The 17,604-nt window shown below is 43.7% G+C and overlaps 1 protein-coding gene across 1 annotated transcript in view; it reads right to left on the bottom strand.

Annotated features, from left to right (window-relative positions):
* Window positions 1-3,550: 3,550 nt before the first annotated feature.
* Window positions 3,551-17,604, bottom strand: part of Ccdc81 (coiled-coil domain containing 81) — a 32,760-nt gene continuing 18,706 nt past the window's right edge. The window contains exons 9-15 of the mRNA XM_048360248.1: window positions 17,294-17,440; window positions 16,219-16,323; window positions 14,257-14,429; window positions 13,400-13,478; window positions 12,231-12,451; window positions 7,628-7,753; window positions 3,551-3,950 (exon numbers count right to left, since the gene is read on the bottom strand). Of these exons, the coding sequence (XP_048216205.1) occupies window positions 3,809-3,950; window positions 7,628-7,753; window positions 12,231-12,451; window positions 13,400-13,478; window positions 14,257-14,429; window positions 16,219-16,323; window positions 17,294-17,440 (993 nt within the window). The 3' untranslated portion in view covers window positions 3,551-3,808. The remainder of the gene's footprint in view (window positions 3,951-7,627; window positions 7,754-12,230; window positions 12,452-13,399; window positions 13,479-14,256; window positions 14,430-16,218; window positions 16,324-17,293; window positions 17,441-17,604) is intronic.

The raw sequence follows: 17,604 nt of genomic DNA, 5'->3' as shown, positions 1-17,604 counted from the left end.
CTCCGGGCGAGCACTTCCGGGCCGGGTGCCTCGTTTCCGGGTGGGAGGGGGGGGCTTTCCCGTGGGGGTGGGGGCGGGGGAGGGCCGAGCGGCGGCTGTCACAGGCCCTCTCACTTGCCCTCGGCCAGGCCGTGCTGGGCCTGGCAGTAGCCTCCGCGGCCCTTCGGGAACTCCATAGATGCCAGACCGGGAAGACCACAGGACGGAGTGCGTGTACTCATGAAAGGCTTCGACCTGGTCATGCAGTCAGTTCCGTGGCGGCGGCGGCGGCGGCGGCGGCAGCTGCTGGGCCTGGAGAGGAGGAGGTGGGCGTTGCCGAGGGGCGGCGGCGAAGGCGATGGCGGGACGTGCCACGAGCAACCCCGGCGGAGACGTTTCCGAGGAGCCAATGCGCGCCCGCTGTGGCACGCTGCGTCACAAGCCTGCCCTTTTATAGCCGACGAGCCGTACGCGCCTCCCCGCCAATCGCGGCGGCGGGCCGAGAGCCAATGAGGAGCGGGGACGTCCGGCCCCGCCCTCCGCGACGTCATCCCCACGCCGACCGAGCCTCAGGCCGGCGATGGGGAGGGGAGGGGCGGAATGGGGCGAACCTGCGCGATGAATACGAAGTAAAGGGTGCGCTGGGACCACGGGGTGGGGGGAGGGAAGGTAGCCTAGGCCTGTGCTTCCTGGCTTCACCCAATCTCTTGGGATGTAATCGGATATAAATATAATCTGGTCCCAAGTCTAAATAACGTGTTTTGGTTTTGCTCTGCAGAGCTGGACACAGGACTTCCGGAACTACCTGCGCCCAGCTCCCTGTCCTTAGAGTTCTCCCACTTTTCAAGGACCCCAGATGGGGATCCTCCTACCCCACCTCACCCGAAGTGGACACTGCAAGGCGGGAGCCACCGCTTCCTGCTTCACTTTTTGCCTGGGCTTTCCCAAGACCATGATTGTAGGGATTTCAGGAGTGCAACTCCTAACTCGTTTGTATAATTTTAATACAACAACCCCATTAGTTGTTTCTGTTATCCTGCCTTTAAAAGCCTAGGCACAGAAACCTTCATTTGTCCAAGACCATAAAGCTAGTCAATAAATCTCAGCAGGGCTCTAGTGAGATTTGAATCTTGCAATTGGGTCTGTCTGTCTGTCTGTCTGTCTGTCTGTCTCTCTCCTCCTCTAGTACCAACAGTATGTTAAAATATCCTATTTATATTGTCTGTTATATTGCACAGTTTTTCCTGCCTCTTGGTAGTTCTTCCAGTAGTAAACTAAAGACAATGGGAATCTTGGGGGGAAGGGATGTTTGTTTTTTTAACTGTTAGAGGGAGGCAGAAGCTAAAAATATGGGGGAAGTGGCATTAATCTTAGGATTTTGAATTGGAATTCTGGTATCAGTGTGAATGTTCTATAATGATATAGAACAAGTAGAAAAATAGGAAAGAGGTAGAAGTTCTAAAGAATACTCTAAACCAACATTTATAACACAACACTCAGTACCACACATCTTCTGCCCAAGTGAACTATGGAAAGTTCAACAAGGTATGTTCTGGGCTTAAACTAATCTTAGCAAATTTAAGGGAATTACACAGAGCAAACGCTCTACAAATGAAGATAACTAGAAATTAAGCTAGAAATCACTCACAGTTATCTACAAAATATTCAAAAATTTGAGTAGCTGCAAAGTCTCCCCAAATTGGAAATTGGCAGTGTTCTCCTAAACTATGGAAAGATAGTTACATTTTTTTAAAAAATAGAAGGTGTTTTGAACTGAAGGAAAATAATCCTATCAGATTTGATAGGATATGGCTAAAGCCAGTTACTTCATTAAATGTTTATATTAGAAAATAAGGACGGTCCAAATCAATATCTTCCCTGTAAGAAACTAGAATAAGGCCAAATTAAACCCAAAGCAAGCAAAAGAAAATTAAAAAAAAAAACAGAAACCAACGATATTAAGAAAAATTTACATAAAGAAAAACTAAAGAGCAAAATCTGGTTCTTTGAAAACTGATAATACTTAAAGTATTTCTAGCCATCTTTATGAGACAGCAAGGGCTCTACCACATTGCTCATCTGTAACAACTCATGTACAATGCTGTTCAGTTTTTTCCACATTTTCATTAACATCAGTTACGCAAGGGGAGGGTCATTTTGACATGTCCATTTATTCATACAAAGTATCTCGATTAAAGTCCCTACTGCCTATTTCCTCCTTCACCCTTCTTCCCAAACCAGTTATAGCAAGCTTCCTTGTTCTGCTTTCACACATGTCTATTTTGACTATATTCACCCTTGTAGTTTTCCCTTGTTATGCAGAGATTTTTCTAGTCACATCTCACTCCCACAGTCTAAAGGAAGGCAATGGCTGATGAAGTCTTAAATCTCCAAGTCACCAAAAATTACCTTATTGCTTTGGCATCTAGTTAGGTTCACTACTGCTACCAATGATGGAAAATCATTAATTATAAATGTAGTTTATAACTTCCGTTTTTCTGGTAACAACTGTATAGAACTTAAATCTATTCACCCGTATGTACATAACAAGATTGCCTAAACTTTTTCTTTAATAAAGCAGTCTCTATTTTAATTAATATTAATGCAACATTATTATAGCATTTTGTTATATACAAGAGACTGAGTAATGCTGCAAGGGTTCAGGAAGGATGAATAAGGTCAGTGTAGCAGTCCTGGTAAAGGGCTGGTAATGTCCTCAATATTGGTTGATGATGATTAGACTTCCACAAAGGGATCTTGAGTTGGGGGATTCAAGGTGGCAGCACCCTAAGAAGGCTGGGGAAGAGGCTTCAGAAAACTCCCAACTAGCACACATCCTTGTTTCCATAGGAAAAGTCACATTAGCAGTATCTACTCACCAGATCAACTTGGGTCAGTGTTCTCTCCTTATCTGTTTAGAACTCAGTATATTCCTGTCTTATGTACATAGCCAGCAAAGCAAGTCTTCAGGTGCAAATGCCTGTCCATATACATTTCCCAAGGAAAGAGTTGGCAGTCAGAAAGAGAATCGTCTAAGGGACTTTCTTCCTAGCGTTCCTAGTCCATAAAGCTGGACTTCATTCTGGCTATTATACCTGAGATGGTAGGACAGGCCAGAGAAGAGAGAAGCAATAAAGGTAAATGAAAAATACCTTTGGTAGAGCACACCTTAAATTCTTTCAGGAGAAGGTCAGTCTTCTTCAATGGTCAGCCATACTTACTTCAGATGATGACACAGTAAACAAATTCTCAGAGTGTGGAAAGGGCTGGAAAACAGCGTTGCACCTGAACATCTCCATAAGAATGACATCCCAAGGGGCCCTGACCAAGTTCCCAGACGTCATCCACTAGAAAACTCAATCAGGACTGCTCCGTCTGAGGGGAATAGCCTGGCCTACCTCTGTGATGTCCACACAGCCTTGAGGAAAAGTCCAGAGTTAGGGGGGAGAGGAATTTTACCATTAGGAATTACCATGCATAGTCAGGCACTCAGAAAACATTTATTATTGACATTAATTCATGACAGATGAAAAAAACAAACAAACACCAAGTTTCTTATACAGCAGCTAGCACAAAGCTGGGTCCCATTCCCAATCCCTGTGGCTATGGGTTCACATCCCAGAGCCATTCAGACACCTCCACTGCCGTCAGAGAATGGGTAGGGAAAGGAGAAAGGCAAGAGGGGACAGTCTGCCAACATGATTTCACAGGAGATATAAACCACCAAACCTGAAAAAAAGATCTTTAGTTCCTCTGAAGTACAGTTTTACAATCACTCCAAACATGCAAAAGGTGCTTCCCAGGAAACACGGGTCCAAGCTTCAGTGTTCTATACAAGCAGCCGAGAGCCCTGGATGAATTTGCTCTTGGGCCACACATTACTCTCACCCGTGTTGGATGTGCGGCGCTGGCACTGCACACAACGCCCATACTTCTGACACTGATCCAAGAGGAACAGCTTGTTGGAAGCCCTGGGGAGAGGGGAGAAGCAGCAACCGTTAGCAGGTATTCCCCAAGTTCTAGAACGAACACACACACACACACACACACACACACACACACACACACAAATCACCTGGCCCTAGCTGCCTGGAGCTTACCCCATATCCTGGCATCCCCTGCTTCTAAATCTATTGCTGCTTCTCTACAAATCAGAATCCTTGGCATGGTACCTTCATAGTTGTCTGATACTGCCCTCCTGGTCCAGCCACCCTCCCTGCAACTCCTAAGAACACAGAGTACCAGGTCACACAGCCGGGCGGGGGGGGGGGGGGGAGACTCCACCCCTGGATTTGCTTGCTGTTTTACCATGTTGATGAACTCTACTGCCCAGCCCAGACAGAACAACTCAGGAGACGCTTATCTCCAATTAAGCACCAAACAATCTGGAAGTGGAGCTGTGACACAAGGACAGCACCCAGGCCCTGAGTTCAAGCCCCAGGAATAGCACAAAGAAAACACAGTTAACCACAAGAGAATTGTGGCCTGTACAGCTTGCAGTTGGCATGATGAGGTGGTAAATAAAACCTCCATGACAACAAAATAGAGGAAGGAAACTACCACAGAACCAAGAAGTAAGAAGGACAAGACAATGAGGAAATGAGGATGGGACAGTAAATCTGTGGCACCACAACCTCACGGGAAATGCAGAGGAGACTCACCAATCAGAAAGCCATCCAATTCTTACCATTTAACCCAAAGTCAAGCTCTGCAGTGAGGATGATAAGGAAGCTGGGCAGCAAGGCTGAGATGGGCCGAAGTGCTATCTTCCTCGTGGCAGATCATGCCGCATGCTTTCTTCCTCTGCTAGAGTTCTCTTCGAATAGACTTTTCTATCATCTCTACTTGCATTTGCTTCTTGCCTGAATTATTCTCTTGCCAGACACAAGGACCAAAGTTGTTTAGCTGCCCTAAACTTTCTGGTAACATATTTGGTGAGTTGTTCAGTAAATTAGGGATTAAGAATCTTTTTCTGCTGTAGACTCACTGAATGGTTACATATTTGGGTGTCATGACTTGTTGGAATGGTTACATTAGCTTGCCACTCCAAACTGTTTCTTGTGTCTCCTCTATATTTTATCATCTGTTGGGTAGACATTCTTCCGAAATCTAACTAAAATCTTGCTAGGCTTAATCTCATTGCCTTCACCACCTCCCCTCAATATTGAAAGAATGGCTTTATCACCCAGATTCCCTTGGTTCTTTCTAGAGCAAGCACACCTCTCCTTTTGAACTTATGTGTCACATCATTCCTCAGACTTTCATAGCTATTAAATATGAGTTCCGCTCATTAGAAAGACAAAAGAGAAAGCCTTCCAAGAAAACCTAAAAGAAAGCTGAGATCTAGAAGATCAAGCAATATCAAGAAAACAGATCACGTTCTATCATAACTTTTACCCACCATAAATATTAGTTGACAAGCAGGGCACTAGAGGTTCACTTGTGTAATCCTAGCTATTCAAAGGTCTGAGATCTGAAGATCACAGTTCAAAGCCAGCCTGGATAGAAAAGTCCAAGGCAGTCTTATCTCCAATTAGCCACCAAAAAGACAGAAAAGAAGGTATGGCTCAAGTGATAGAGTGCCAGCCTTAAGCCAAAAAGCTAAGTGAGAACATGAGGCCCTGAGTTCAAGCTCCAGTGGCACATACATTGGTAACTGGCCGTTTAAGCTTGTTTTGGTATTCATTTCAAGCTTGGTTTTAGTAATTTGTAAACACTCTATTTCATCGATGAAATCTTGCCTTATGTTTATAAATTATTTCAGTTTTCCCATGTCTTATTTTAACCTTAAAACTCCTGTGTCACATGTAGAAAACTCAAGTTAGATCCTTATGCAACACCCCACACTAAAATCAACTACAAATGGATCAAAGACCTCAAGGTAAGAGCAGATACCCTGAAGAGATAGGGCATATACTACGCTCCTTGGCGCAGGTGAAAACTTCCTAAATAAAGATCCAGAAACAACAAATCAAAGAAAGGCTGGATAAATGGGATTTCGTTAAACTGCAGAGCTTCTGCATGGAAAAGCACATAGCTAGCAAGATAAATAAAATGCACAGTGATTGGAGCATGTCTTTATTAGCTATACAACAGGCAGGGCTTCATATCAAAAATATAATGAGAGCTCAAAAAATTACACCCTACAGGGGCTGGGGATATAGCCTAGTGGCGAGAGTGCCTGCCTCGGATACACGAGGCCCTAGGTTCGATTCCCCAGCACCACATATACACAAAACGGCCAGAAGCGGCGCTGTGGCTCAAGTGGCAGAGTGCTAGCCTTGAGCGGGAAGAAGCCAGGGACAGTGCTCAGGCCCTGAGTCCAAGGCCCAGGACTGGCCAAAAAAAAAAAAAAAAATTACACCCTACAATAACAAATCTTCAGAGAAATAACCTCTTAGCAGAGGATCACAATAGCTCAATAGCAATGTACATGTGGCCATATAAAATGATGCTGATTGAGATGAATTCCAAGATATGGAAACAAGAGAGGGTTTTTCTTATTTTGTTTTTGCTTGTTTTGTTTTGTTTTTGCCAGTCCTGGGGCTTGAACTCGGGGCCTAGAGGCTAGCACTCTACCACTTGAGCCACAGCACCGTTTCCAGCTTTTTCTGGTTATGTGGTATTGAGGAATCAAACCCAGGGCTTCATGCATGCTAGGCAAGCACTCTACCATGAAACCACATTCCAAGCCCTGCTTTTGTTTTTGTTTGTTTTCGTGTACTGTGTGAAGTTATTTCTTTTTTCTTTCTTTTATTTATTGGGGAAGGAAAGGGGAACAACAAAATGGGGTAAGACAAAGTACATAGGGTGAACTAATGCAACAGTGATACTCACAAGTCACTATGTTGGAAATGAACTCTATAACTTGGGGAGAAGGAGAGATGGGGGGGGAAAGTGGGAGAAAAACAAGGGAGGGGGCAACACTGCCTGACAAGAAATATCCTCATTACCTTGCTTATGCAACTGTAACCCCTCTGTACATCACCTTTACAATAAAATATTTTTTAAAACAAGGGGAGGAGGGAAGAAAAAATACCTCCAGTGTCAGCTTGGTCAGGCAATTATTTATTTTCCCACTTTATAAATAAGAAACATATGACAAAAGGTTTAGCTGCCTCCCCAGACTTGGTATTGATATCAAAGCCAAGACTGGATCCTAGAGTCCCTAAGTCTGGATTACGTAACCCAAGCCCACAGCTCAAGAGCGAGCGCTGTCTCCATGGCGGGCATCTCATTTCCCCACCTGTCAATCTTACCCCTGACGCTTTGACTCCGCTCTTAAATGCCCATTCCATAAGCCTTAGATGTGCTCGGATCCGAAACACACAAGTCTCTGCTTCCTAATAGTTATTTCCAAAGGGAGTCCTACCTTCCACAAGGGAAAACCACCCTGAGCACAAAGATTTGGGCAGGACTGGGAAGCACATGGCAAACGACACTGCAATCTCCCCTCCCTTGCTCACTGCGGACGTTTCTAATGAATTACAGCAGCAGAACACAGACTTGCTCTCTCCACCAAATTTTGCAGACACCCACTGTAATCAATTGGACGTGGTGCATGAAGCCTGTCTGCCCGCTCAGAATCACAGGAAAGCCAAGCAGCAGCTGGGTGGTTTTCTTCCTGCGGCCGGCCGGCGCTTCTCACCTCTCGAAGGCCCTTTCCTCCAGGTCGCGTTGCTTTTTCATGGCAGCGCTCCTTTCCCAGTCCTCCTGCAGACACTGGTTAATTCTGTTCACTCTCTCCAGCTCAGCAGCTCTGTCTGCCAAACGTCTGCAGGGAAAAGAGCAGCCTGGGTCTAGTCTTAACGTGGGAAGGCAGGCGCCAGCCGCACGAGCCCGTTCCTCTCCCATGAAATCAAGCCACAACCCTTCCGGGGTTATTCACCGTGCTTTGAAGAATATTCAGAATCATGAATGGACACACAGCAAAACTCTTAGCTGTTAAATAAAGTACAGGTCCGGGGTCTTTTTATCTTCGATGCTGGTTTAAATTAGGAGGATTGAAGCCTTTTTCCAACTAACAACATCTATCTTTAAAGTGATTAGTTTCCTTTGAAGCTGATTTAACTCGTCTGAAGAAACATTCCAAATTGATTTTCCAAACTGTTTATTTCGTGTGTGTGTGTGTGTGTGTGTGTGTGTGTGTGTGTGTGTACAACAGTACATGGCTTTGAACTCAGGGCCTTAACTTTTTCCCGTCAAGGCTGAAACTCTTACCACTTTCGAGTCACCGCTCCATTTCTGGCTTTGTAGTGGTTAATTGGAGATAAGAGTCTCACAGACTTTTCTGCTGAAGCTGGCTTTGAACCACAATCCTCAGACCTCATATCCCAAGTAGCTAGGATTACAGACAGGTATGAGCCACCGGAACCCGGCATATATTTCCCGTTACTCTAGTATCTCGACTGTCTGTTATCAGTTTATTGGTTGCTTGTTTCTTGGTTTGGGGTTTTTTTTTTTATTGTTGCTGCTATCGTGTAGCCCAGCCTGGCCTTGAACTTGAGATCCTCCTGCCTAAGCCTCCTAAGTGTCAAGATTACAGACATATGCCACCGCATCTAGCAGCTTTTATAAGCAGGCAATTTATAAGATAAAGTAGAGGCAAAATGAAAGTCTAGAAATGGAGAAAGAAATAGAAGCTACTATGCCAGAGAAAATACCTAATATTGTAAAGAAGTGAGGCTGTTTGGCAAAGCCATGTCATCAAGAAATGGCTGCAATGAAATAACTACAAGTACACGATCTCAAAGCCCTGCTGTGCTTCTGTCACTGGTGTTCAAATGTACCGCCATGCTGTTGTGACTCTGCATGCCTGGTTCAAGTTATTTAAAAGCATCTAGTTCTAGCCAAAATGAAACTTTTACCTGCGTTCTTATTAAAGTCTAGAAGGGGTACTATGACCTGTGATGGCTGATTTGGCCTACTCTGAAATGCTTTGCATTAAGGTGACAACAGCCACTAGGTGTCAGGATCCGCAAATAAAAATTAGTACTGTCTTCCACAGCTGCCCTTCTTCCTAAAACGGCATCGCCACCTTCTCCTCTAACAAGCACATATTTGCCTCATTTAGCCCATTGTGGGGTTATTAGGAAGATTAAGTGACAAGATAGATAGAAAGTGCTAAAGCATATGACAGAACTGGCTGAGTGGTACCAAGTTTTTCATAAGCTTTTCCTAGTTGGTTGGTTTTTGGGGGGAGGGGGGAATTGTGCCTGTACTAGGGCTTGAACTCAAAGACTTGAGTTCTTGCTTCTTTCGCTTTTCTCCACAAAGCTGGCATCCTACCACTTGGGTCAAATTTCTGTTTCTGACATTTTGCTGGTTAACTAGAGATAAGAGTCTCTCAAGGGCTGGGGATATGGCCTAGTGGCAAGAGAGCTTGCCTCGTATACATGAGGCCCTGGGTTCGATTCCCCAGCACCACATATACAGAAAACGGCCAGAAGTGGCGCTGTGGCTCAAGTGGCAGAGTGCTAGCCTTGAGCAAAAGGAAGCCAGGGACAGTGCCCAGGCCCTGAGTCCAAGGCCCAAGACTGGCAAAAAAAAAAAGAGTCTCTCAAGTTTCTCTGCCCAGGCTGGTTTTGAACTGTAGTCTTCAAATCTCAGCTTCCTAAGTAGCTAGTATCCCAAAAATAAGCTACCAGAGCTCAGTTCATATATTTGTCTTTGTTTTTTTAAAAAAAAATTCTTAATCAGTTATTTGGTGTTAAGTGTATTCACGTTGTTGTACAACCAATCTGCAGAGCTCTTTTTTTTTTTATTGCAGAACCAAAGGTGTACACCTGTTAAAGAACTCCTGTGCCCCTTCTCCAACTCTTGGAAACCACCTTCCTAATCTATTCCAATGAATCTGACTTCTGAATATACCTCATATAAGTAGAACCAGACAAGATTTGTTTGGGGACTCGTTTGCTTTACTTAGCATAAAGCCCTCAAAACATATTCATGTATCAGAATTTATACCTTCTGGGTACATGTCCAAAATATCCTGAAGCAGGAGCTTAGATACTTGCACATCTATGTTCACGACAGTTCTGTTGTTTTTTAAATACAATTTTATTCATATTATTAAGGTTTTGTACAAAGGGTTTACTGTTTCATAAAGCAACTCTATTCTTTTTTTTTCTTTTGTCCATCATGGAGCTTGAACTCAGGGTCAGACTTTGAGCCACAGCCGTATTTCCAGTTTTCTGGGGGTTAACTGGAGGTAAGAGTCACACAGATTTTCTTGCCCAGGCTGGCTTTGAACTACCATTCTCAGATCTCAGGCTCCTGACTTAGCTAGGATTACAGACATGTGCCACCAGCCCCCAGATGCTCTATTCTTATTAGCTAAGCAGTAGAAGCAGCCAAATGTCTATCTTCAGGTAGATAAAATTCTATATAGAGAATCTTTTCCAGCCATACAAAAGAAAAGTAAATTCCCTGTCGTCTGTGACCATGTAGATGGAATTGACAGTTTCATGGCAAGTGAAATAATCCTGGAACAGAAAGATAAATACTAGTGTTTTCACATGTGAAAGCTAATGATAATAATAATCACAAAAAAAAATTAGCTGGATGCTGGTGGCTTACATCTATAATTCTAGCTACTCAGGAAGCTGAAATCTGAAGATTGAGGTACAAAGCCATCCCAGGCCAGAAAGTCCATGAAACTATCTATTATTAACTACTGAAAAGCCCAAAATGGAGCTGTGGCTCAAAATAGTCTAGCACTAGCCTTGAGCACCTCATACTGTGCTTCGCCTGACTTTGACTCTCAATAACCACACAGCCCCATCATCACTTTCCATGAGCAGAGAATCTACTACTGAAGCCCTTTTCACAGTCACCTTTTCCCTCGCTTTTGAAAAAGCTTTCTTGCTCTTGCACTAGCTGAAATGTTCAGAATCACTCAGCCTTGTATCCTGAAATCAGTAAAATAGGCAAGAATTATCTGTGGGGTGTCAGCTCTAAAGATGACCTCAAGGAAGAATGCACTTACTTATGTTATGCTACTATAATGAAGAATGATTATGCCAATGTGTAATTCAGAAAAAAATGGAGAATTATGACGGAATTTATAAACCAGAACAGTCTCTCTTTCAGTTTCCTTGCCTTAGAATAGTAATTAGTATTTTAGCAACTACATAGACACACAAGTATATATGTCTTATACGACTCTCTATTCTACAAAATAGTTTTGTTTTTAATAAGAATTACAAGTCCTGTTTTAACCACTTCCATTCTCCTCTAGCAACAAACAAACACCATCCTATCATCATATCTGCCATCTTCAATCTACAAGTCTATTCTTCCAGACCTAATTGATGTAGAACATTACAGATCTATGCACTATCTTACAAAATTTTTAATTTAAAAATTGGGATTTTTTACAAATGCCTCTTCTTTACCACTGCCTTCGAAGAAGAGTGGATTCCTTTGTACAGAAGTCTTTTTTGGAATTCCTGAACACCTTGATTACTTTGGCTCATCAAGTATTTGAGAATTGTTCAACATCTACAGTGAAGAAACTGGAGTGGCGATTGGAGGAAGAAGTTGGGAGGAGGAGAGAGGGGTGATAGAAAGACTAGGGAGGAACCATGGAGATGAAACTGAGAGCCAGTCAGAGCCCTTAAAAATTCCCCACTGGTGGGATGACTTATTAGTCACTTTAAGAAACTGGATGTTGGAGGTTTAAGCTTAAAGATACATGCACTTGTATGATATCAAGTCCTCCTCTGCCCACCTCACCCCTTCCACATCACCTTCACAAACAGATGGGAAGTTCAGTGGATGTTGAGAGATGGCCCAACTACCATGTCTGGGTCTATTTGAGCATGCCACAACATTTGTGGTACATAGGGCAGTTCCAATGGATAGTGCTACTGTGGCCAACTACTTTAAGTAGTTGTACTGATCGGGCATGTAACAGTGGTAGAGTACTTGCCTACCATGCCCAAAGCCCTTGGCTCAATGTTCGGTAAAGAAAAGGAAACGGAATTTTGGGAGACAACCAGGGAAAAGTGAGATGGTGAGGTGTTTTTTTTGTTTGTTATTCATCTAGTAAGCTTTTCTCTTCAGAGGATAAAACTAGATTAAGCATGCAACAGGCTTAGAATAATGTCTTGCAGCAGTAATGCCTCCATGTGTTGGCTATGATTCTTCTCTGGCACAGAGAGAAACAAGGGAAAGGAGAGGGTAATGTCAGAGCGCAACAGAGATGGAAAGGCGAGAAAGGGGCTGTGGCGGGGGTCAAGGTCCCTTACTCTCTGTGTGTCCTCTGAAGCATCTCCAGATCTTCCTTCTGGCCCAACAGCTGGCTCAGGATGGCTTTCTTCTTGTGTCTAGAAGCTGCTTCCAGCTGGTGCCTCATGCATTTCTGTTCTCTCATTCGCTTTTCTGCAAGATTTTCACCCTCTTCCTTACCAAAGATGGGCTCAAAGGAGTCTGGCTCAAACATGGGCAACCGGGTGGGTTTGTTTTTTATCTGAAACAAGAACACATAAGGCAGATTATAATTCTGGCAGAGAATAAACTTTACACTCAACTTTACAACAAGGTATCCATATCTTACAGAAAAGAATGAGGTGCTCAAAACTTACCAGATGCATAATGCATTAGAATATTCACATCATCATGGGATTTATATTGATTTATGGAATGTTGTTGAAGTACTGCATGATTTTAAAAATAAATTGTCCCTGACAAATTACACCGGATTCTAGACACTCACATACAGTGAGACCAAAAGTGGTTAGTCTTAGAAAATCACAATGGTATAATACTTAAGCACCTCTTCATGTGTATATAAAATAATATACATACTGAAACCAACTCCAAAGATATGGAAACAAAGGACGTGTTTCTTTTCTTTTCTTTTTTTTTTTTTTTTTTTGCCAGACCTGGGGCTTGGACTCAGGGCCTGAGCACTGTCCCTGGCTTCTTTTGCTCAGGGCTAGCGCTCTACCACTTGAGCCACAGCGCCACTTCTGGCTTTTTCTGTTCATGTGGTGCTGAGGAATTGAACCCAGGGCTTCATGCATGCTACTCAAGCACGCTACCTCTAAGCCACATTCCCAACCAAGAGGACATGTTTCTTAATTTGTTTTTTCTTTTTCCGATGACTCTGTACTCTTTACCTTATGTACGGTGTATTCACATGCACATCTGTGGGAAGGTGGGGGGAGGGCACAGAATCAGATGAAAAAGGGTGGAAAAGTGCAGCAGCAGAGCCCCCTGGACATTGATGAAAGCAAACTACACAACTTGTGGGTGGAGAAGAGAGGGAAGGACTAGGAGAGAATGGGGGAATCGATGGTATAATGCAAAAGGAAATACACCTAATACTTGATATATGCAAAGCTAACCCTGCCGTATGTCACCTCTAAAACAACAAGAAAGTAAATTAGAAAAATAAAATAAATTGTCCCTTTACCTGTGCATCCAAAGCCCTCTTGTAACGCTGTGTTCCTTCCATCTTGTCTTTTAAGTATTTGGCTCTTTGTGCAGCGAGTCTGGCATTTAAGGACAGGAGAGGTGTGTGAGAGAGTTACTGAGTCCTTAGTAAAACAGTCAAAAGACGTTGGGTAAGTGATACTACAAATGTGATGGCGGTAAGTCGGATGCCAGTGGCTCACACCTGACCTGTAATCCTAGCTACTCGGGAAGCTGACATTTTGGGATCTTGTTTCAAAGCCAGCCTAAGTGAAATAAAATAAAAGTCCATGAGACCCTAATTTCCACTTAAGCAGCAAAAAGCCAGACGTGAAGGTATGACTCAAGTGGTAGGCCATCAGCACTGATTGTTAAAAATAATAATAATAATAATAAAAACAAGTATGATTGAGGGCTGGGAAGGTGGCTTAGCGGTAGAGTGCTCACCTTGCCTGTATGAAGCCCTGGGTTTGATTCCCCAGCACCACATACACAGAAAAGGCCAGAAGTGGCGCTGTGGCTCAAGTGGTAGAGTGCTAGCCTTGAGCAAAAAGAAGCCAGGGACAGTGCTCAGGCCCTGAGTTCAAGCCTCAGGACTGGCAAAAAAAAAAAAAAAGGTAAGATTGAGAGGCTCTGAGTTTAAACCCCAATATCAATACAAGGAAGGTGGGATATAAAATAATATAAATGATGCTGTATAATTGCAACAATGACAGACGATCATTTTCATTTTTTTAGTGAAAAGCCTGCTCACTGAAGTTCGCTTGCTCAGCTGGTTACAGTGGTGTTAACGAAACTATTGAGGCTGACTCAATCCCTCGCGGAAGTTCTGTCCACAGCATGTCTGACGGGACTTACTCCTCCGTGAGCTGATCTTGCTCTAGGCGGTCCATCACCTCTCTGTCTTGTCTTTGTTTTATTTCCTTTTCTCGTCTTTTTTCCATTTGTTTCAGGAGAGTTTGGGAATATTCTTCTTGCCTAAGAGCATTAATCTCAGAGCTAAGGGGCCGTTTATCAAATAGGAAGGATTTCTAGAATGAAAGAGAAGCAATTCATTTAAGCTATAATACAAATACATGACTGAGAAAATACTTTCATTATTGTTTTTGTTGTTGTTGTCGTGGTCCTGGGACTTGAAGTCATGGCCTGGGCACTATCCCTGAGCCTTTTTTGCTCAAGGCTAGTGCTCTGCCACTTGAGCCACAGCTCCATTTCTGGCTTTTTGGTGGTTAATTGGCGATGAGGGTTTCATGGAATTCCCTGCCCCAATGGGCTTCAAAGCTCAATCCTCACATCTCAGCCTCCCGAGTTGCTGAGATTACAGGTGTCAGCCAGATGCACCCGGCTGGAGGGTATTTCTTGATTTCTAACATTTCGCCATCCCTCAACGTGTCGGCCAGCTAGCGTGGAGACAAAAGGAGCAAGGGAGCGTGCTTCGGGGTTCACACGGCCCTGCCCAAGAGAAGGATCCCACAGGGCTAGCTGCTCCTGACGTGCACTGGCGGCGTGCAACGGAACTGCGTGTTGGAACTGCAGGGAAGGCACTCGGAAATCTGAGTGTGTGCAAAGGCCTGAACGCGGGGACGGTAGAGAGTCTGTCTTCCCAACGAGACTGATCTCTTTAGAGAAGGAAATTTGTTGTTTCTGGCTGCTAGAACAGTGGCCATAGCAACTCAATATACATCCCATGAGGAATAAAGAAAACATTTTGTTATATTTATGGGAAGACCATCAGACTTCCTAAATAGTAGTGTAAAAGGATAAAGAGTCAGGGAGGAATAAAAGTAGGCACATAATGATCACAAACATTAAAAACCATGCCGTGAAGCCGGGCTTCCTGAGCTTGAACGCACATACAAATCCCTTGGGATTTGGTTGCAATGGAGACACCCCCCCCCCCGCCCCATTCTGGGAATCCCAGGGTTAGGCCCCAGAGGCTCTGCAGTCCCAGCACAAATCCAGTGATGGCGATGCTACAGGGTGTCCCTTTGGATCCAAGGCCTGGGCTTTAGTGTACTGTCCTATCCTGGGACCTGGCAATACCTAAGATGAGCAAGAGCTGTCACGGCTAATAACAGGAACTAGACTGTGACTGCTGATGGTGTACAGGCAGACACAACAGCCACTGCCCTGGAAGAAAACTTTAGCCAGCCATCTTTCCAACTCTGCCACTTAAACAAATCACACAACCTGCCAGGTGCCAGTGGCTCACACCTTTATACTCAAGAGGCTGGGGTCTGAAGATCTCGGATTCGAAGCTACCCCAGGCAGGAAAGTCCACGATAAAAGTCCATTTTATCTCCAAGTAACCACCAAAAAACCAGAAGTGGGACTATGGCTCAAGTGGGAGAGCAGCAGCCTTGAACAAAAAGCTCAGGAACAGCACCCAGCACACACACACACACACACACACACACACACAATCTATATAGATAAACACAGATCACAAATTAAGAAACTAATTAGAGGTAGACAGGGAAAGGATAAGTGGAAAAAATAGAGTAAATAACTGAGATACTCTTGAAAAGGAGGAATACAGTCAAAATGTTGTTTGCAATTACAAAAAGAGAGTAATGAAATCTCTTGAAATTGTTCTGAGGAAGAGGGAAAGGGAGAGCGACAGAGGAGATGTGATTGGTTAGAACATATTATACACTTTTGAAACTGTCACAACGAATCTCTGTCACAATGAATCTTCCTCTGTAACCTAATAAAAATATTAAAGAAAGAAAAATGGTATGACTTGGGACACAGAATGTAGATCCAAAGTTTCCTTGATGAGACAACTATTAGCAATGGAAAATTTAAAGGAACTCTTACATAAAATTCAGGTTTCTCATTCTTGTGATTTCTTATAGCTTCAGCAACTCCAAGATTATAGGCAGCATTTTTCTGATTCTGTTCTCTAGTAGCCAGACTTTTCATCTAGTGCAAAACAATTATTTTAAATTTTAAGTCACATACTGAAATTGAGGGTTTGTTTTTTTTTAAGTTTTTCATTCTATGACACTAATGTAGTTGCACCAACGTGGAAACCCATTTGGAGGTAATGTATTTCCTGATATCTTCATAGATTCATAGACATTGACTAGGACAGGCCTGCATTTCCTATCCTTGGACTTCAGACACCACCATGACAAAGAGCTTGAGAAGGAATTAGAGGTCTTATCACAAACCCAGGGAGAGGCAGCCGCGTCAGCTCCTGGAGACTATGAGAATCTGGGCAGAGCAACTATGAAAGCGTCTTTCTGCTCTTTCTTGCTTGGGATAGGGCTTCAGTGGGGAAAACACTCAGCCTGAGAAATCACTCGGTACAAAATGGGGCTGACACATGCTTCTCCGAGCTGCCCATCAGCCTGTCGGCCGTTTTAACTCCAGACCTTGAACTTGTAAGGCGAATGCTCTACCATTTGAGCCACACTCCTAGCCTTAGTTACTGTTCATGTAGCATCTTTCACAGCTACGATTGTCTCCCTTATAGCTGGGACCACCGGCACGTACCACCGTACTCAGATAATGTGTTGAGATAGGGTCTTGCTGACTTTTTGGGGCAGGCTAGCCTCAAACTGCAGTCTTCCTACTTGGTCTCACATTAAGCTAGGATGATAAGCATGAGCCACTCGGCCTTAAAAAGTAAAACTCTGACGCAATTTATCAGAAATCAAAACCAAAGACATATAAATCTAGCAAGTCTATCTTTAAGATGCAGTCTAACTTGAAGGGGAAACAATGAGGGTTAGCACTCATATACACAGATATTCACTCCAAAGCTGTTTGTTATTCATGAGAAGTCTCGTGGTTACGTAGCTACAGTGCAGGCCCCACAGCAATGCGCTGGTGGAGTCTGATCGTCGGAAACTGCTGTCCATATAAAGAGCTAAAGGTGACGCAGTACCTGGCGTTGGTAGAAAGCCTCCTGGTCTTTGAGCATCTGGTACTGCTGGATGAGCTGCTCGTCCTCTGTATCTTTCCTCCTCCTCTCCTCGCCATAGTACAAAGGGAAATTCCGTTGTGCTCGTTGCAAGCATACATAGCACATTTCCTACAATCCCAAATTTGAGGACAAATTCATCTTTTTACGTTGTATTCTTTTCTTCATGTGTGCAAGCGCGAGGGCTTCAACTCAGGTTTTTATTTTGTTTTGCTTTGTTGTTTTTTTGCTCAAGGTTGGCACTTTACCACTTGAGTCACACCTCCACTTTTGGC

This window comes from Perognathus longimembris, chromosome 13 (genome assembly GCF_023159225.1).
Source record: "Perognathus longimembris pacificus isolate PPM17 chromosome 13, ASM2315922v1, whole genome shotgun sequence".
Lineage (NCBI taxonomy): Eukaryota > Metazoa > Chordata > Mammalia > Rodentia > Heteromyidae > Perognathus > Perognathus longimembris.
This window is presented reverse-complemented; position numbering and strand designations above follow the sequence as displayed.